At 34.0% G+C, this 22,069-nt stretch overlaps 2 protein-coding genes across 14 annotated transcripts in view; one reads left to right on the forward strand and one right to left on the reverse strand.

Moving 5' to 3' along the window:
- Window positions 1-22,069, reverse strand: part of LOC135143462 (leucine-rich repeat-containing protein 15-like) — a 144,787-nt gene that overhangs the window by 5,781 nt on the left and 116,937 nt on the right. The gene's annotated exons all lie outside the window — the stretch shown is intronic.
- Window positions 7,341-22,069, forward strand: part of LOC135143471 (serine/threonine-protein kinase NLK) — a 78,759-nt gene continuing 64,030 nt past the window's right edge. For all 13 annotated transcript variants that reach the window (XR_010282806.1, XR_010282808.1, XR_010282810.1 and 10 more), the window contains exon 1: window positions 7,341-8,301. Coding sequence is in view for 5 of the 13 variants with exons in the window: in XM_064075365.1 (XP_063931435.1) it covers window positions 8,084-8,301 (218 nt within the window). In the remaining 8 variants the exon portion in view is untranslated. The remainder of the gene's footprint in view (window positions 8,302-22,069) is intronic.

The following is a 22,069-nucleotide window of genomic DNA, read 5'->3' on the forward strand; positions in this document are numbered from 1 at the left end:
ATGTAAATAAGCGTGCTACCCTTATGTTTCAACCGAATTTTTCCTTTAACAAATTTTGTGTCTACCAAATTGGGTTGGTTGGGGTGTAATACTAATAATAAGTGTTGCCTTTAATTTAATCAATAAAAGAAATTGACTTCATTAATTTTTTTGAACCACCTCTTAAGAAAATCTAAAAAATCACAAGTACAAACTCATCATATTTTTTGCATTTTAGATAGGATTTATTCAGCAAAATTTAAGGGTGACGTCATCAATTTTTTTAGGAGTTCATCCCTCCAAAAGTTTACCATGCTTATAATAACTTTAAAATATTCCCAAGATTTCAAAGCATTCGCTTTTGTAATTCCTGATTAAATCGATAAAATAAATTCACGCATTCATTAATTTTTTTGAGTCACCCTGCATTTACAAATCCAAAAATATGAATGGAATGATAAATCACAAGTACAGACCCATCATATTTTGTACATTTTAGATACGATTTATCCGGCAAACTTTTGAGCTGACGTCATCAGTTTTTTGTAGAAGATAACCAAATATATTTTGACTAAACATTTATTATGCTCTTTATGACCTTAAAACATCTGCAAGATTTCAGAGCATTCGGATTAAATCAATAAAATATATTTACGCATTCATTAATTTTTTTGAGTCACCCTGTATATGCAAATCCAAAAAATATGAATGGAGTGATACATTACAAGTACAGACTCATCATATTTTTACAGTTTAGATAGGATTTATTCGGCAAACTTTCGAGCTGACGTCATCAATTTTTTGGAGGGGATAAGCAAATATATTTTGACTAAACATTTATTATGCTCTTTATAACCTTAAAACATCTGCAAGATTTCAAAGCATTCGGTTTTGTAGTTTATGAGTAAATCAGTAAAATAAATTTACGCATTCATTAATTTTTTTGAGTCACCCTGTATATGCAAATCCAAAAAATATGAATGGAATGATAGATCATAAGTACAGACTCATCATATTTTGTACATTTTAGATATGATTTATTCCACAAACTTTTGAGCTGACGTCATCAAGTTTTTGGAGGGGATAAGCAAATATTTTTTGAGTAAAGATTTATGTTGCTCTTTATAGCCTTAAAACATCTGCAACATTTCAAAGCATTCTGGTTAGCAGATTAAAAATTAAATTTCAAAATGTTGTTTTATAATTTTGATTTTTTTTCCAAAAATCTGGACGTTTCGGGTAAAAACTGATTTCGGAGTCGTAAACTACATGTGTAGGACTATGTTATTTTATACAATTTAAGACCCATTTACTATGTACAGTTTTGAAGTGACGTCATCGCATTAGTGGTGGGGATGATTAGACAAATTTTGGTTAGCGTTTTACCATCTACATGATATTTCTAATATAAGTACAAAATTTCAGAACAATCGGTCCAGTACTTTCGGAGATTATCTGTTTAATAAAAATCCGGGACGGCAGACGGACAGACGGACAGACAGACGGAAATGGGAGACCTATTTCTTCGTATTCTAGGAGTCATGAAAGATCGAGAAAACGCAAAAGTAGAGAGTTGGCCGACGGACTCGATTACAATACTTCCTTTGCTTACGCTCGGGAAGTAAAAAAGTTTTGTATGCAATTCGTGAGTAAAGTTACTTTTTTTCACTAGCCTTCGGCTCGTGCAGCAAATTTTCCTTCTCATGAAAAAAAGATACACTTTACCCACTTGTTACGTACATAACTATTATCGAATAAATCAGACAGTTATGGCACTTGGTGCAATAAATCCATCCTGTGTATAACTAAAGCCCCACATAAACCATTCTGCACCATTCAGGAAGACGTTGTCGAGGTCCATTTAAAATTTTGTACCCTGTTTTAAGCAATACGGGTTCGCTACCCGTTTTACTTTCTAGTTCGATCAAAAAAGTGGTATAATAATAACTTTTAAAGCCGTGATAGTTTTACCATAAAAATTTTAATTTCTAATAATAATAATAATCAAATAATGTTTATTATTTACCCGTCTATTTAGAAGCAAATATCAGAGTAGAACAAGTTGAAAATGAGTGCAGGGAAATAACACCGAAAGAAGGGTGAGGTAAAAAATACCGAAGCGTTTTCCGAGTATTATTTTCTTATTTATCAGAGGCGGCTGGTGTCAAGGGGTACAAGGGGACGCCCCTCCCCCTCTTCTCCTTCCAAATTACAATGTCTACAAACACATTGGACATAGCAAAATAGTAATTTTCAATATTTAAAAAATTATTCGGAAGTTTGTGTCACTGTACATTTTTTGTTTATACCGTTGCCATAAAAACCGTGCGTCTAGTCGCTGTATTTGGCTGAAATCAGGTCACATTTGAAACAGTGATCGCTATCAGTAATTCAACTACGGGAGTTCATTTTCATTCTACGCGAGTGAAATTGTCTGATTTTAAATAAAAATAACAAATTCAGTTAAAATTTAATAAAAAATCGTCCTCTCTTGCGACGATAAAATTGTAATGAAAAATTTAGGGAGAGCCACCCCCGATTTATTAATAAAATAAGTGTTCATGACAAAACGAGAGACTTTCGTAGATATTTTAATAGACATAACAAGTAGGTATGATACATTTTTGTGGATGTGCGGTTGTAAAAAAAAAAATGAATTCTTTTGTTTTGTCAGTAATGAGTTAAAACCAAAGTTATGTGGACAAACACTCTTTTACTTTTATTGAATGTATTTTTGTATTTATTTCCGTCATAAAATTTCGTCTATTAACTGGTAGTAACAGCCTGTTTTATATCTTCATATTTAACTCATCAATCTAATTGTGTCCCCCCATTTCAAAAGATCACGATCCGCCACTGGTAAATAGTAAAATAAATAAACGTCTGATGAGTAGTAATATACATTGGTCCTTCGAAGTAAATAATTGTGGGTCTTTGAAAACGTTTGAGAGATCGCACAATTTTTTTGAAAATCCATATCATAAGGAATTATTTTAGAACAACCTATTCAACATCAACAGTAAAATTATTTGACGAATATTGCTTTATATGCTAAGAATAAAAGCCTCAAGATGTTTATACAGAACTTCTCTTTCCCGTGAAACATAATCTAATTTTATAGATAAACTATAAGAATGGAATCTAGGAATATTAAATATTTGTTACAATAACCCGTATAAGTTGAAATAAAAATGTGGACTATTAAACTCTTGGTAGAAGAATATGCTAAGGATATGCTTAAAATGAGATTTTCTTAAAAAAATTTGGGGATGACGTTATTAAATTTGTGAAAGTGATTTCTGGTTAATAATTACTTTAAGCGTATACCAAATTTCAGAACAATATTGGTTTTGTAGTTCCAATAAAAACTTACAATTTACCTACATGTTCAGTGTTGTGTGTAAAAAATAACAAAACGTATGGAAACATATTAGTTCGCACATTTTAGAAATAAAAATTACATCTAAAATTTCACAACATGTGCAGTAGTTTCTGATATTAAATAGGTGTCTAATTCGTCAGCAGACAGCAGCAGAACAGCTATTTTTTCATATTTTAGGCACTACACATCGTCTAAAAAAGATTTTATTTTATGAAGTAAGACTAATCATGATTTTTCGTAACAACACCAAAAATTGTCTTCCCTCGCCCCTGAGGTAAAGGCGAAGAAATACAGATTCTTTGAAAAATTATAAAATCAAATTTGCGAATTTTATCTTTTTTATGATAGGCCCTGTAAGTCAACATAAAGATATTTATATGTTTCAAGCGAGTTTGAGGAGCATAACAAAATTTTGTGCTGACGTCATCAACACGTATCAAAGACACGTATGTCAATTCGAATAGGTGAAATGTAATACTAATTAATAATAACGGTACTAGAAACTCAAATTTACGGGAAAATGGGTGCTGATTTAATCAATAAAACAGATTGCTCCACTCATTTTTTTAAATCGCTCTGTATTAATAATTATAAAATATGAATGACTCATCAGTTTTTTGTGAGGGGATAAAGGGTAAATTTGGTTAACGATTCATCGGACTTACCTTAAAACGTTTACCAGATTTCAGAGCAATCGATTTTGCAGTCTCCAGGGTAAAAACTTAACACTGACTTACGAACCACAAGTCCAAGAGTTTGTTATTTTTTTAATTTAAATAAAATTTACTATTGTAAATTTTGGAGGTGACGTCCTCCCATTGGTGGTGGGAACGATCAGACAAGTTTTGGTTAGCGTTTTACCATTTACACCACATTCCTAACATACATGTAAAATTTGACAACAATCGGTCCAGCAGTTTCGTAGATCATCTCTCTAATAAAAATTGACAGACGACAGACGGAAATCGAGACCTAATTTTTCGTACTGTAGGAGTAATGAAAAGTCGAGAAAATATGAAAGTAGCCGTTCGTTGGATGGATACAGGCGCGGATACAGGATTTCGTTCAGGGGGGGGCAATTTTTGTGCAATTTTACCTATCTACCAGAAATTCGTTCTAAACAAAAAATATTATAAAATTTTAGCTAGTATACTCTTTTTCACATAACATGGGTGACATTTGGTTCTTTTGATTACACGTATAGTGTATAGTAGAACCTCGATAATCCTAATTAAATGGGAAAAAGTTGTGTTCTGATTAACGATTTGTTCGGATCAGCAATTTTCCCAAAAATCTGAAAGGGAATTGAATAACAACTTCATACACAACTGAAAACAAACTTCAAGAAATAAACCTAAATTTTATTAAACAAAAATTAAAGAATTCTTAAGCAACAATGGATAATAGATACATTCTAAAAAAATATTACTCCGTGACCATAAACACGCTATCTTTTGGAATAAACACCCCGGGATCTATACCCTGAAAATTTTCAGAATTTTTAGATGAATTTTTCAAAAATGAAATTTTCAGTTATGTATTCGTATTACCTCCATTATGCAAATTTCGACCCATTCTCGACGATTTTCGAAATTTAACTAAATATATTTTCTTGTAGATTTTGGACCTCAGAAGTCACTTCTGGCTTCATTTCTTCGATAACTTAAACCATTTTTCCAGAATCGTTGAAATATCGCAATTTTTAAAAATTTCGAAAAATTCGAATTTCACAGCGAATTTTCCGAAAATATTGCTCCGTTACTATAAACATGGTATATTTTTGGAATCAGCACGTCGGGATATATATCTCTGAATTTTTTCAGAATGTTTAGGAAATTTTTTCGAAAATGAAATTTTTCTCGTGCAAATTTCGACCCATTTTCGACGATTTTCGAAATTTAACGAAATACTTTCTCTTGTAGATTTCGGGTCTCCGATAACTTCATCCGTTTTTCCAGAATTAGTTAATTAATTCAGTGCTTTGAAATATCGCAATTTTTAAAAATTTCAAAATATTCCATACAACATATGCAGAAAGATCTTGCATCATTTTTGGAAGTAGATCAAGTTCAGATCGGATTGCAGAGTTTTTGTTCGGATTAAAGAGGCATCGACTTCAAATAGCCTCTGTTCGGATTACTGGATGTTGAGACAATCGTGAGTTTGGATTATAGAGGTTGTACTGTATTTACAAAATGAAATATGATTTCAAAATTTTGAAATTGGTCAAAATAAAGTACCTCGGTCGTGTGTCAGGGGGGGGGGCAATTGCACCCATTGCCCCCCCCCTGGATCCGCGCCTGGATGGATATTATTACAAGACTTTCTTACGTTCAAGAAGTGTCATTTTTATTAAAAATGTATTTGGTACTTTTTTAGACAGAAAAGAACTTGATACTAACACAGTCGGCGAAGTGTGCAAATAATGATTATTTTTGTTTTGGGTCGCTACTAGATTAGTCCAGGACGAAAACCATTATCATAACAAAGGAGAAGGAGGTAAAAGTTATCTGGGCATTACCATCCACCATTGAAAGTACCCATCGTAAATCATTTTCAGTAACTATCACTCAAAAACAGCTTAGGACTGGCAGAATTGCTTTGTTTGTTAGATACGGATTAACTTTTTGCTTAGCGTGACGTCTTTGATGATAATAAAAGTATAGTTAACCAAATTTCTTAACTTACGAATATTTGTTAATGCCATAAATATAATCCCATTTCATACAAATCGAAAAGAAGTACGGATTTGGGTAGGACTAGAATATACTTACGACTGCGAATTATTTGACGGATTGTTGATAGAGTATTTAACTGCGGCACGATAGTACCGTACCAGAAAACCGTTTTGACTATTGTGTTAATCCCGTTAATGAAAAAAAAAAATGGTTTATAAAAGTCAACTACCAAAAAACATAATTTAACACGTAGAAAGGTAATGAATTTTGACAAAAGGTTTTATATTGCTAGCAACTCAGTATATTAACTCGGTAATAAAATAACTAACCAGTCTATAGTTACAAGTTTTTTCCAAACACCTTAACAGGTTTTTCTGAATTTTAGACAAATTCTTTGACAGTTTTTTTGAGTATTCTTTTCATTTATTTATATTTTTGGAGAAACTTTTTCTTCGTCGGAGCCGGAGCACTTCTCATAGTGCCCTGAAACTCTGAATTTCGGGACACTCAAATTTATATAAAAAAAATTGTGTGTCTATTTTGTTTCTTTTTTGTGTACTTTCGAGTCCTAGGTTTTAAGCGTACTTTGTTGCTCAATCGTTTGACTTTAATATTAGAAACAGTCCACTAAAAGAGATAGATTCCGGATTCTTTTCAAACATGATGGAAATGTGTAGCTGGTTGTGAGGACAATTCTTGGAAACAACTGCTTATTACGTCTTTTTATATATTTTTTAATTTAATGTAAGTAATTGAATGAGTTTTTCTTGTCTTCATGAAGTGTTAAATAGGAACACCTTCGTTCCGTTTACATGATTTAAATAAAAATGTACAATTTTTTTCGAAAACTGTCCAATTTTTTGCCTTTCTAAGTACTTTTAATCAATGACAAATCAATTGCCAGCATTAAAAATATGTAATTTTGTGTTAATTCAACACCATCACTCAATCAAACCCATTTAGGCACAGACAAAATAAATTAATTTACATCGTTTACAACAGCAATCAATTTGTTCTCTCTAAATCCAGTTGCTTTTAAAATTAAATGCACTTAATTTATTCACTGCTGGCAATTAAACTCATTCAAATTACCCTACCATCAAGTGAATTTTACCGGAATACATAAAAATGGCGCCACCACCCCACTTCCACCTTCTGTCGCCGCTTTCCCCCACAGTAATCTCGCTATAGACAAAGCCTTCAAATTACCTGACGGTAGTCCAGCTGTAGTCAGCTGTTACAATTCTCCTGGCATGCGCACTCCCACCGTCGAATAGTGGGGTCCGCAAATGTATGCTCCTCTGCGCCATGTTGAGTTGACTCCAGTTCGCATCGAACGGTTGTGTAAGTTGTGCATCTTGTGCCACAAATTTCCAACTTATTTCCTTATTTTTATTTCAACACCGAATTCACCCTAAACGCTCTCTGCAAAAATTAAAGTTCGTTTTCGTCCGAAAAAGCAGTGCGTACAAGTGCTAACATGACCGTGAAATTAAATTTAATTCCTAGTTTTGTGGACAAGGACTCGCAAGCCTCCAACCGCCCCCAGGTCCTCATTTGATGAAAAGTCGCAAGCAACCGCAAAAGTGCGTAAGCCAGCCCTAAGGACCAGCACGAGGATAACGAGTGTCACAAATAAGCCAACGGCGTTTGAAATTCCCGCAGCGGCTTAAGCCCCCTTCACACGGTGCCTGTGCGATCCTGCAGGAGTCGAATCCCCGAGAACAATAAATAAATGCGCCTGCCGCAGAGGAAGAGGATCCAGCGACGCAGGATAACGAGCAGCCGGAATAATCAAAAGGCGTTTGAAATTCCCGCAGCGGCTTAAGCCCCCCTCACACGGCATATATACGTGTGCGACCCTCGAATAAATGCGTGTGCCGCAAGGGAGAAGGGTCTAGCAGGGTCTAGCAAGGCAAGGATAACGAGTGTCGGGAACGTTCGAAAGAGGTTTGAAGTTCCCGCAGCGCCTTAAGCCCCCGTCACACGGCGCGTATGTGATATAGGGGAGAGCGGCAAAGGCGTCGAACTGGTGCAATATTTCATGGCTGTGGTGGGCCCCAGCCGCCACTCGAGGGTGTCCATGTCTGTATCCATGAGTATGATGCAGGGTACGGCCGGCCCCACCGCCGGGGGACAGCAAGGGGGGCTGCATGCGGCGCAGCCCTACTACCATCCACAGCACGCCGCCGCCCCGGCACACACGCAGGAACAGGTCCAACCGGACAGGCCGATCGGGTACGGGGCTTTCGGAGTCGTCTGGTAAGTCTTTTGTTCGAGGGATGTTGGGGTGCGAGACGCAGAGGGCGGAAAGGTCGGGAGGACGGGGAATAAGGGAGAATGGGGGCCCGGTTTGGGGGGAACGGCAACTGCTTTACTTACGGCTTTGAATGTCGTCTAACACGATTTGACGATATATACTGGAAGCTGAGAGACAAAAAATTTGCGCGATCACAATTTTGCTGTTTAAAGATCGTCCTTTTTCAATTTGAAATGACAACAAAGATAATTAACATGGCACGAACAAAAAATCTAACACAAATTCGTGGCCGTATGTCCTGAGAAGGAATGGAAATATTGCCATTCTGCAAACACCATTGCTTTTAGATTGAAGGGGAAGCTTAATTTAGCACATTACAGTTATGATGCATTTTTAGCATCGACGTCGTGACGCATTTTTTTTTTTTTTTGAATGATCAACAATGTTTTTGGTAACGAATTTGTATAGAGTATTAAATTACAATTATAATGAATTAATAGACTCATATCTGTTGTGTTAGTTTTAACTAAATATCTAGATAATCTTAACCCATATCAGCATCAATTGTTGAATATTGTTTCACATTTTTCTACACTTTGGGAACCATAATTATTGTCCATATATTTTTGATGGAATTAAGATCAGGACTGTTCGCAAGCCTGATTATAAATCTAATGAAAAATTTTCTAAAATAATATCATGATTATTTTTTGCCCTACACTTACAAGGAATGTGACTACTTGCTCTTACGTGTCAGGATGTGCAGAGCCGGTCACAGTCAGCAGAGATATATACTTAATAATAACAGAGATTAAGAAACAAATTAAAAAAGGAAACGCGAATATTCCGTGATGTACAACGTGGTGATTAATGTTGATTCCAGAAAGAAGTTTAAAATATACCATAAGCAAAAAATATGAGAAATATTGTGTTGATACAATTTGTCAAACAGAGGAGACTTCGTTTTTTGAGATTAAAATGTCAAAGTTCTAATAAGAGCATTTGCTAATGACAGCTGTCACTTTTTTAAATAAAATAACGATCTTTTTTGGATATGTTCTAATGTTTCTTTTTACGTTTCTTTCAATTTCCCCCAATTGCGATGCATTTATAGTTCTCTATATATGTATTTTTGATAATATACGTAGAATTGACATTTTTAGACAAACGCGTCTAAACAGCATGTTTATTTCTTGAAATCTTATTCAGTCTAGACAAAATTGTTTTGCTGGTTTTCTAGTTCAGCTGTCTTTTTTATTTTCATGAAAAAAATTTATAAAGACGTTTGACATAAATCGTCTGCCTAAGTTTAGATCACCCGAAGGTATCATTCGACGTTTAAAAATCAATGTCAAGTAGTCAGTGGTGCACTGTGGAGCATTAAAACGTTTTAAGGGTCTCCACATTAATTCGCTAATCTTCATATAATGGGTACGTCGGCGAACAGACCAATTTACTATAAATAGTAAACTTATTTTACAATAAATCGATACAATCAACTTCAAACTGCTTACCTCATTATAATATTAAAATACTGGTTCACAGTAGTTTACATAACGTACGATCAACAAAAATCGCACTGTAGTTGGCGCAGGATTTTTTACTTGCTTATTTAGATTTTTTTTTGTTTTATAAAAATATTGTCAAACATTTTTAATGATTTTTTTTTTAATTTTGTGGGCGATATTGAAGCCGTAAAATACCCACTTCCATTTAATAAAAATAATGCAGTAAGGTAATAATCAATATTGTGTTTCTCTATGAAAGTGTTAATATTGTCGCTCGTAAGTGATTGGTTTGTTTGTCAAAGTACAGCTGTCAAGAAGAAAGTGAGGTTACGGTGCTAGATATAATAATTGATTTATCGCATAGTCGGAGTCGTTACTATAAGTGAATTTGATACAATCAGCACTCAGTTTTTTTTCACTGTGATTGTCAATGTTCGGTAAGTAATTGTTGACACTAATTGCAAAATTAAAAGTTTGAAGACACACAAGCAGTATAATTCTACAAAATTCTAGCGTTCCACACGTATTGAAAATTTTTTGAATGTTTACTTGAAAATCAATTAGAGTAATTAATATTACAATAACACAGAAATTACTAACACTAATTGGGATTGTAATTGGTAAATACATTGTCTCGATTTAATTGATGCAAAATTTAGCAATACCTTCTTTGACTTGGTAAATTACAATAATTATAAGTGTAAATAACCTCCCTTGTACAAATGAAACTTGATTATAACCGCATTTTCCAATTGTCGACGTCATGACGCTATTTTTTTAATGACTTTTTAATTTGATAATTTATAATCGGCGCAGACACACTGAAATATTTAAGGCACATATTAAATACGTGGTCAATGAGCGCACAGTTCAACATTTTTCCCCAAATCTTTGTATAAATGTAGTTGGTATATAGGCGTTACTCGTGAAAATCATGCCATCGATAGTTAACCGTAGAAGTGCACTCGAACCGGATAAATAAATTAATTAAATTATCTGCACCCATTCAAGATAATCAGTGTGAGCGTACGATAAAAATGAATGCACGATAATCGCAATTTACGTCTTAATTTGATAAGTTTTATCAAAACTGTGGTAGTGATTAGTGAGAATTGTAATTGATAGTTAATATTTTCACGATTTGCTGGTGTGTCGAGTAACGATTGTTTTTCTGGCGGCAGATGAATCTGAAAACGGTATTAATTTTATCATGTGACTTGACTTAACTTGATACCTTGAAGTTATTTATGTATCGTCTGTAAAACGATTTTTTTTGCCTCAGGAGGTTAGGTATGGCAACAATGATACGTTGTAAGTACACCTACCATTTCGACCAATAAACGACCTTCTCTGGTCGAATAGCAATAAATATCTAATCGGAAATTATATTTGTTCTTGCATGAAAGTAATAATAAACTTTATTATATAAGCAAATAATCATTTGTGGCTGCCAGACGTGCTAGAATCTGTGAAAATCCTCCGAACTTATATTATGTAGTGTTAAAATGTGGCAATATGTGGGAAAATGCATCAATCGTGCCTAAAGTAATAGTTATATCACACCATAATTCTGCAGCATTATGTAATGGAAGCTTCTTTTACCAAAATTACTGGCTCTTTTCAATTCGTAGAGCAGACATGAACTGCTCTTGCCCGTTTTCCACGAGTAGTACTACGTTATGAAACTAACCAACCAACCAGGTTTATTTACTTTCATAATTATATGAAATAAAAAAAAATGTGTAAACCCATTTCGAGGTGACAGTTCTAAAGGAACAGTTTAAAACTTACCGAAGAGTTGTTATTGTTATTATTACGGAAGGTGAAGTTAATTATCAAAAAGTCGAATTACTTGGAATTCTAGTCTTGACGAACACTTGAGTAGGTCATACCTTGAAAAGTAGTATAGTTCTCCTTTTACTATTATGGTAGTAATAATTTATGACTATATTCACAGAACCTTAATTCCTACATGTAAACCATCCAAGCACGTCATAATCTGGAAGCTTTCCTTCCACACGGATGGGTTTCGTAAAATTTTATAATTGTTATCTTCAGATCGGATTAAACCCACCAGAAATTATTCAGTAATTTTTGTCATTGTTTCAAAACCGGAACTATATAAAAATCGAAACACAATTGTTTGAAATGTCGACATTGAAATTTCGCGAATTGTAACAGTTGGTTTAAATATAAGATGGAACGTTTTTCTTTGTGCCAAAAATAAACGGACGTTGTAATTCCGTATACGCGTTTTACGTATGTTGTTTTCTTTTTGTAAAATTTCCTCGCGAATTTTATAATCCTTGTAGCAATCTGATAAAAAGCAGATTTACGACAATCTCATGAAAGATCAAGGACATCTACATGAGTCCGGGAATGATGATTTTCCGTTTTTTCACCTCGTGTACATCGGTTCGAAATGGACTTTTTTGAGGTACGAATTCTTGCGATGAAACTGTTCTTTTGAATAACAAATGTAAATATAGAGTTCCGACGAGGCGAGGTTAACAGTGACGCGTTTGGTAAAATCCTCACCTTGTCCCTGACAGAGTGCAAGAGTCAATTTGAGCTTTTGCCAACGTAATAATTGCTTTACCTTGTCGTAAACGAATTTCGAGGGAAAGCGTTTTTGGGAGTTTTAATTTTGTGCGATAATGAGGCTACAACACACTTCCAGTTTACATACAATGACCTAAATGTTCACTCTAAGTAGTCCGCATTAAAACCGTAATAACGCAGCTAGAGAAGGTTGAAAAAAATCGAAATTGTATACGTAATGTGTAATTTTTCGTCGTTATTCGCACGAGAACCGATCAGAGCTATAAGCAACGATCTGAATAGCAGCATTCTGCGGTCTCGGAGGCCCACAATGCGAGTTTATTAAAAAGCACGAACGGAGGCAGATGTCGGAATGAAAGCAGCCCAAAATAATTTGATTTGGACAACTGATTACGATTAGAGATGTAAATATATTTTCAGATGTAAATTTTCATGACCGGAGGATAGAGGGTCATTAGCTTCTTGTTTGCATTTTAAATAGCCGCGGCGTATCCGACTAGATTTTTCGTGAAACGTGTTCGATGTGATTGATTGTGAGTCATATCAGTTTCTCTCAGCACATGACTTGCGATAAAAGACACTCTTTATCTTCGTGCAGAACTATAAATATTTGGAAATACGAACAAAGACGGACCGAAAATAAACGACTCGTCTCTTGGTCGCGTAGGTCGATGGCCCCGGCAACTTTTTAAACAATACCTTTAAATTTTACGCACTGGATAAATTGAACAGTACTGTGTCAGGAGCTGCCATAAAGGTAATAAAGCGGTGTAGGCCCACAGTCGTATACTTTATGGTTGAATATAACGTCGAAGATAAGGAAATGCCAGCAATTTAAAATAGAAAGTCGAATTTTTTCTTGTATACTCGCTCTTTTTTTAATTGGTTGAGTGGATCGCTCGGTAATTACGAGCCAGTTTTTCGAAAAAAAGTAAGCCATAAATTGTGAAAAATTTCAAATATGATACTCTTCAGTGCTTTCGTTACTCGTTTCGTGAATAACCATAAGTTCATCTTTATTTCGAATTAGTCACGGTTTGAAGTCGGCGGAAATTTGGCAGTGAACAACCCATTATCTTTTTTGTTGTGAATATTCTGTTTTAATTGGAATTATAATGTAGAGGCGCTTGAGTTTTATGGCATTAGGCGGTTGACGTACTTGTTTCCACTATAAAAAATGTAAAATACGAGCAAGTGTGGTCTTTGACAGAACAACATCGTTTGTAGGATTTATCTAAAATGATTCAAACATTTTTTTCTTGATGCTTTCAATAAGAAGAGAGAAAATGTCTCTCAGAGATCAACTTCCCAAGATATAGATAAATTTAGAACGCAGTGAACACTAATTTCCAACAAAACTGAAAAAATATATAATACGCGAAAACAAATTTCCATAAACTCAGAAACTACTGGATTGATTGGTGCGTCATTTTATTAGACGTGGTTAAGATTAAGAATATCCTGTATTATCTTCATTACAATTTTCCAGAGTAAATCATAGTTAAAAAATAATTTCTCGTATAATCTGGAATTTTTTTTTTTAATCTCCGTAGTTTTCAAATTAAGACTATTTTAGAACTCATGTCTTTTCACTTCTGGTGTTTGTTGGTACTTGAGAATTGATAACAGTTTCTCACTTCGCTTGATGTAGCAAAAGTTGCCAACAATTAAAAGAAATATCCCATGTGTGTGTCAATACAAGAACGGATGCATTAGTAATCCATTCACTTACAAATACAGTTATAATCGATTCTGGTTAATAGAAAAAGATCTACAAGGAAAAGGATATGACTAAGTCCACGCACAGCATCAAGGAAAGTTTTATTTGGTTCATCGAGTATCATCATCTTTAACAATCTAGAACTATAATAAATCATGGTTATTCCGACGTCAAACTTTCCACAGAAACAATTAAAGTGAGAAGGGATGAGCAAAAACTCGTCATTGATTTTAAACTATTGCCAAGTATCAAACCTTGATTTACGCAGATTACGTTTGTTTTATTTTAGTTTTCCGCACACCAAACTTTGGCACATTCAGTCTTATCAACTCTGACCTCCGTCCAAGGTGACGAGCCTTCCTTCTCCCCGAAAAATGACGAAAACACTAGTTAACACATTTAATGAGAAAATTAAAGCGTGTTGTTACTGAGACAAAATTGCAGCAAAATCTCTTCTATTATTGGCCGCAAATCGCTGTCGCTCTTTCAAAATCGATAATTATTCAACAAAGCGTCCTCTTCTTGGAATACGCAAGAGACTTCACCTCCTTCAGAATTAAATACTTGAAACCGAAGGCTTAAGGCGGCTTAAGCAAAATTTATAATTCACGACATTTACAGTCGACTACTTTACAACTCCGATCAGTGGAGTCATTTTCTAAGCTACCACACAACAAAGGACGCCCAGATCGGTTTATTGAGGTATTACGATAAAAGAATATTTATTGTCTGCCTGTTGTGTGCGACCGGTTGACAAAGACCTTATAATTATTCTGGTTTGTTTAATCTTCCATACTGATAGGCATATGCAAGCTAATTACAATTCTACAAACCACACAACATGTCGAAAACACCGTTATACAACTCGTATAGATTTTTGAATTTATTTTGAAGCGGTGGGTTGCTGTAATAAATTTCCGAAATAAATTCTTTGCCCACATGTATTGAACACATGGTGCAAGTTTCAGAATACTTGCTGCCACTAAAACAATACCCCAGTAAAAGAGCATGCGGTTAACAAACACGACTCAAGGTTTAGTGTACATAATTACCGTGCTTACTGGATAAAGTGGCCTAAATATTCAAAGAAACCACACTCTGATGTAATAGAAACTTTATGGAGGAAGCTGGTTTATGGTATAATGTTTTAAACAAAGTGACGTCTGGAGTTGGCTCTCACCAGAAGTTGGTGCAACCAGTAGGAGGTCAGCCTGGATCTAAGTGTTTGGTAAAGACGAGACAAGAAAATAACTTCGGAACCAGTTGATTTTGCATACATACTGGTAAGAATGAAACCAGAAAAAAAAGAATGTTAAAAATTTTGAAATGAATTGTGTGTTAACGATAATGGAAAAAATATATTAGAATATCAGGCTCCGTTCTATTGACGGCCTTTCATTTGCGGAAGATGTAGGCATAAGTCATCAACAAAGACCAATTATGTTATTTAAAAAAATCAAATCATCCTTGACCAACATAATATGTAGTTAAATTTTGTATCTTGGTTCGTAATAATGACTTAATAAATTTATTTTAACAAAAGTGTCATTACTTTGAGCTATTCTTGGATTACTTTTTTTTTCGTATTTAAATATTATAATCTGATCATAAGATTAAACTATTGTCAGATAAGTCTAAAACTCAAAATATTATGCCTACACCACTTGAAAAACGCAATTTTTTAGTTTTACTACACTGTTTGCCTTTACAGTGACACTTGGTACGTCATAAATTGACTTATGACGTCAATTTGACAGTTGATTATAATTTATGTTTTCGACAAGGTAACTAAAATATGTAATACTAATAAAATAAAATAAGGTGCATCATTCTTATACCAAAGTTTTTACTGCTGCGGTCAACACGATTCGTATTATTATTATTTAATGTGAAAGTTTTAATTTTCAGCGTTACCTGCATACGACACACATTTTTTCAATGCATGGTCCCGCTTTTTAAAGGTTTAATATATGTATAATGGATGAGATAATAAAGTTTAAAATTGAAGGATTTTAAGCCGCCGTAAATTTAAACTGAAAAACCCACACACTGTCATAAAGCTAGAAGCAATAATCTTCAAGTACGTTTACCTACTTGAAGGCTGTCTTATCAATTTCGACCATTACGTCTGTGATCCATATTGGTTGCGGTTTCGACCGAATCTATAGAGTTCATAATGAAAAAATGGGCACTCCAAATAATTATGCAGAATTCTCACAATGCAACTTAACTTTTACCACTAGTTGCACGGACATGAAGGCCGTTTTGTTTGTTTTATTTTCGAGGATGACAGGATGCAAAAAATAGAATAAATGTTTTCAAAGCAATGTTGGCTGTACGAAAAAATGGTAATTCAGTGTCGAATTTTAAGTGTGCTTTTGGCATTATTGCGAAGCTACTCATTAGACAAATTATACAATTATTATACACATTTTTTTAGAACATAAAATGGACCGGAAATGAAATGGAACAGGACGTTTTCTATTTTCTTTTTTCGTTAATTTATAGCTTCCTCGGTGCAGAAACACGACACTCGTCTTTGGGTTACATATCAGAATTTTCGAATGATTTCGAACTGAAACTATAACTGAAGCAATATGTCTGGAATAAAATCGGTTTTCGTTCAATAATGTTACTTTATGTGACAACATAATTCCAAGCGCTGTTAGAAAGAAATTGTCCGAAAATTATGTTAACGTAAAAGAGTTAATAAAAGGGAGTGTCATACAAAAAAATTGTTCTTATAGCCCGTGGAAGTAAAACTATCAAAACAATTTTATGACATAAATAACTTGACCTAATTTTGAATGTTCTTTTTCATGTAATTATTTCGTGTACGATAGTAGTTTTTAATACCAAGTTCTATTCGTATCTTCCTGTAAATTCTTTGAATCAATATTTTTTCCAGAAAAAGTTACGACGTACTAAAATAAAAATAGTCTCCATTTCTCCTAAAACCGGAAACGCTGCGTACGATGTTCCTAATAAAATTATATCTATAAATTCTGGACATTCAGTAATTTAAATTAAGTTTCATCACGTGGCTCTGCAAAAACATTTTCATACGAACTAATTTGATACAATTTCGCTTCATGTGACCATACATTTTAATTCTCTTTGCATGTTTTAATTAACCATGTTTTTTATTATCCAAAACGCAATATTTTATAAAATTTGTAACGTAAAAAATATTTTTTCAGTCGTTGTGAACACATCGACAAAATTTAAGATCATGTTGAGCTTGGCAAAGTATCGTTGCGGCTTTTCCAGTTCGAGCGTAAGTAGAGATTCTGCGTAATGGAAAATCAATGGTAGTGGTGGTAAGTCAAACAACACATACCTCAGATTTTTTATGACTTCCCTATGCAGTGTAATTTTTAACCATTTACCATAAAAATGTCCTATAGAAGGTTCGATCTAGGAAAACAAGTGCTCTTTAACGCAGAAATAATGTATAATTAATCTGGAATTAATGAGTTACGTTACGTCTTTCTTATATAATAGCAAATAAAGATCCAATTAATTGGTTATGTGGATAATAGTGTTTTAATGCAAAAAAGGCGACCGTAAGGTTACATGAAGCGCTTTAATAGTGATAACATTCGCTAATTAATTCCACAAAGCCCGGAATAAAACCATACATCGAGTCGTGGCAATTTTAATTGCCATGGATCATATTGTGAGTTTGATAGTTCATTCAATTTTTTAATGAAATGAAAATCCGATTAATATAATCGTATCGCCTCGTAATGGGTGACGTACAACTTTATCTGTGGAATTTCGGGTTGTGGTCGCCTCTTTAACATTGAACGAAGCGACTCGTAATAAAGTCGCTGTTAATCGACGCAACAAATTTGAGTTTCGATTAAAAATTAAAAATTACGGCAGAACTTAATAAGCTATAAAATCGCTATAAACTGAGTAAATATTATTGCTAGAGCACACATAATAAAATATTTTTAAACACAATATGAGCGGAGGTTAAGCTTATCAAAATCGTTTGGAGCGTTACCCTAATAATTCAAATCAGACAAAGCTCCGCTCCTCCTGTTTACAAAGCCGACGAGAGACACGTGCATGGTATCTATGCAGCCGTAAAAGGGACATAAAAAATAATCCTGATTTAGTAAATGTGAATAACAATAAAATAAAGTGGACACTTTCGAATCTTCACGTGTCCGTGCTCTAATCGCAGTGATGCAATCGAACCGTCTAATTGCTAGTAAAAAGAAGATGGATACTTTATGTCAAAACGATAAATAAAAGTGTCAGTGCCCTAGATATTGCTCTAATTTTGTCAAAAACTGTTTACATATAACTATGTAAAATAGAAGTGTGTATGGTGCGATCGAAAACGTTTTGATTTAAAGTTGACTGTGATCGTTTTTATATCAATTGTAGCGAATTAATAATTCGTCGAACGAAATTGCGTATATTTATTAATTCTGTGGTAATATTTTACCTTGACGAATAAAATTTTTTTGAATCTAAAAAAACGTGCAGTCACGAATTCGGAATCTTTCAATGTCATTTGAGCATCACCATGCCATTTCAAGGAGTGTACAAAATCTAGGCGAATTTTTGCACCTTTGGTAGAATTATAATAAAATCTGTGATGTTAATTGTTCATTGGTCGTTTTGGCGTGCAATAACCCAGATGTACAAAACGAAAAGCACGCTCGACCCCTATACAACATGTTTTGACCAATTAAGAAGCCCGGTACTACTCCTTCGCGTGCTGGCCATCTTATTCTCGAGCCCATTTCCAATCAGACAGATGTAGAACCACCTGCCTCCGAACAACAGCTGGCTGCGCCCTCAGCATGTTTTTTCTTCGAGATCACTTTTTAAGTACTGCATGTCGATTTACATGCACATGCTGGAGCAGACTTTTACCGGCAGCATGCTGGAGGAATTAATTAAATTTATGAGAACGGTTAATCATGTTGCCGTTAAAGCGGCAAAAACGGCCGATTTGGTAACTCATTTTAAAAGCTGAAATGAAGGCGGCGAAGAAAGACATCGAGCTTTGCTTCGAGCTGTTTCAGTTGATGTACGCTGCCTTTTCTCGGAATGGACCGCCTCGTCCTGAAACCTGATCTAAAATCTACCTGGATGGAATTGTAGGTAACTAGTCAAATATTTTCTGCAAAACTGACCGTACGAACTGGATTATATGGTAGCTTTGAAGAGTCTATGATGATAGTTGGGCTCAAGGACGGTGGCTATTGGCTATATAATAAAAACTGAAGATTGGGATTTTTCAGCTTGCTTTGTTGCCGGATTACCTGCGAGAAGGGGTTCAGTTGTGGCGTAGTTTCTAAAGAAATTCTTCAAAAAGTTTATTGTACAAGACGTTTTTTCATGTGCAGGTACCCCAAAGTAAGAGTATTTTATAACACGTTCCACACAATTGTGGAGAAGGAAATTACAATTTTCTAGCATCATACTCTTACTGGTGAGACGAGCATGTACAAAATAAAACGACAGATTATTAAGCCTTCCTACTAATTTATGTTTCAATTTGTTCCAAGAAGACTGCGTCAAGTTTATTTGAATGACTTGTTTTTTTTGCGCAAACTAGATGGTTGTAGAATACTAACACTGTAAAGACGCAAAATAATAATTCGGGGAATCAAAAATCTTCAGACATTTTTACCTAAACTGGTGGAGCTGCATTTCCGTGAAAGCACAAAAGTATGTGTGTTCTCAATTGATATTTATTTATCTCAGGCCCTAATATCCCCATTTAATAATTTTTCTGCTCTATATTTCTGTCGATGATAATTTGAGAGCACCTTTGATCTAAAGATTTATGAGGTAACTTGAACGTCTGCGCATGTGAATTCCTTCCGGTGATCAGTTTTCACCCCAGTCAAGTGAAATTCATAGTTGAACAGCTCCCACGCTCAAGTTCTGTTAATTACTAATATCTTATACCTAGAGCGGTATCCATGTTTTATTATTTATTGGAAATATGCAGTTATTTTGTTTCCTATCCGTTCTAAATCAGGTTCTGAAAGTTGTAAGGCTGACACAAAAACTGAATTCGTCGGATTTATTGCTGCATAATTTTCCTAATTTCTTTTAAAATGGTAAAAATTTATTATAGTTGTTTTATGTTTATCCTGCATCGGGTCAAGTTTTTATTCATACGAGTGGAAATGAATTCGGTGACACCATTTTTAATAGACCATTCAATTATTGAAATTTTCAATAAGCCCGGATAAAAGCATAAAATATCACCGAATTGTTATTGTAGTGCGAAAAAACTACGTGATTGAATTTATTTTTCCTAAAATTATCATTGATACAGTTAGAATATCGATGATTGTGGGATTATTATTAAATGTCAAACATTCCCAATCAAGTTTCAGTTTAGCAATTGACAACAAGTAAACAGGCTATAAAGTACTGAAAATTTTCGACTTCTGCTAATCTTATCCACAGCGGTTAAAATTATCTAGTTAGTGGTATCAATGTGACAAGACACCCCCGGACTGGAATGTCAAATCACTATGAACACAGATAAGATAAGCCTAAGTGATTTATCATTTTAGGTTTTTTTTGACAAGAATTCTCAAGCCATTTTGACACAAGTTTTTTCAAACTTGAATAATTTTTGGGTTCTTTTCCATAAACTCGCATTTGTTGTCAGCAATTTTTCGGATCTATGATCTCACAAAATGTCTTAAAAAATCAGGAAGGCTTAAATTAGTTATAGCTTTGCCGTCACGTATTTCTTTCATTACTGTGTGGGGTAAGAATGCAACTCACTAGTTTGCTTTATTCTGATGTTATTGGCATTGACATTATGTGTTTTAAACATTTTTTTTCTTTAATATACGAACTGGTTTTCTTTATTGTACTTTAAAACCATAAAAAACTTTGTGTATTTGTTTCAAAGTATACAGATTTAAATGTCCATCGTGATGCAATTGCTGTCACTAAAAAATAATTACTTCCATAGGACATTTGTTGCAACGAAGAAAATAAAATTATGTTGTCGTTTTTAAAATGAAGTTTATGATTCTGCCCTTGAAAACTAAAAATGATTTTTTTAAATAAGTAATCATCTACAATCTACACGATTACATTTTTTCTTAATAGACGTGTCATAGGGAATCAAAAATTACCCCCGAAATAAATTCCACTGGTAGTGTTAATGGAAATTTCAGATTTTTATGGTAAAGGATAATTGCATTATTTACTGCGCCATAAAGACGCTTTGTGTGAATATTTTGTTGTAAAGGAAGTACGTCATATATTATATTTCTAAATCACCTAGTAAAGAGAAATTTTAATTACGTTGTTAGAACCTAATAGTGTTAAAAAAAACCTATTGTGTATGGATCAAAGTGGACGTTTCTGCTATTATATTTATGTACGTGAGTGCGGCCTTATCTACACTAAGTACACTGGAATCTAAAATATGGAACGCTATATATGAACAAATGGAAGGACATCGGTTAAATGTTTTTTTATGTCTACAGGATGTTTAATGAAAACCATTTTATTGATCGTAATTTATCGTGTGCGACATGTCGTGTATGCTTGAGATTTATTTACACGTCAAGTAATCATTGTAATTTGTCATAAGAACTGAAGCTGTGATCATCAATGAACTGACCTTGACAATGCGAATCTTGTTAATAATTCTAACCTTACTTTTACACTGTACAAATAACAAATAAATAACTTGTAAGGTCATTTCAAACATTTGCTATTATCAGTTATGATCTCGTTTTTAATCAAATATTTCATATGCATATAACTTTGTGTTTCGTTTGCTTTTGACACGTGTTTTAGGTGTCACTATAAATTTACACTTAATTCAGAAAATTATAATTCCTGGAAATCGAAGTTATGGATTATTGTGATAATCTTCAAAACTACAAAACCAATTACTTTGAATTTTTATATACGGTAAGTTTGACTGCAGTGACGTTGCAGTATTCAGTAACATTTATGCACACAAAA

Source organism: Zophobas morio, unplaced genomic scaffold, assembly GCF_036711695.1.
Source record: "Zophobas morio isolate AGI-343-1 ecotype UQ-CSIRO unplaced genomic scaffold, CSIRO_AGI_Zmor_V1 ptg000004l, whole genome shotgun sequence".
Classification (NCBI taxonomy): Eukaryota; Metazoa; Arthropoda; class Insecta; order Coleoptera; family Tenebrionidae; genus Zophobas; species Zophobas morio.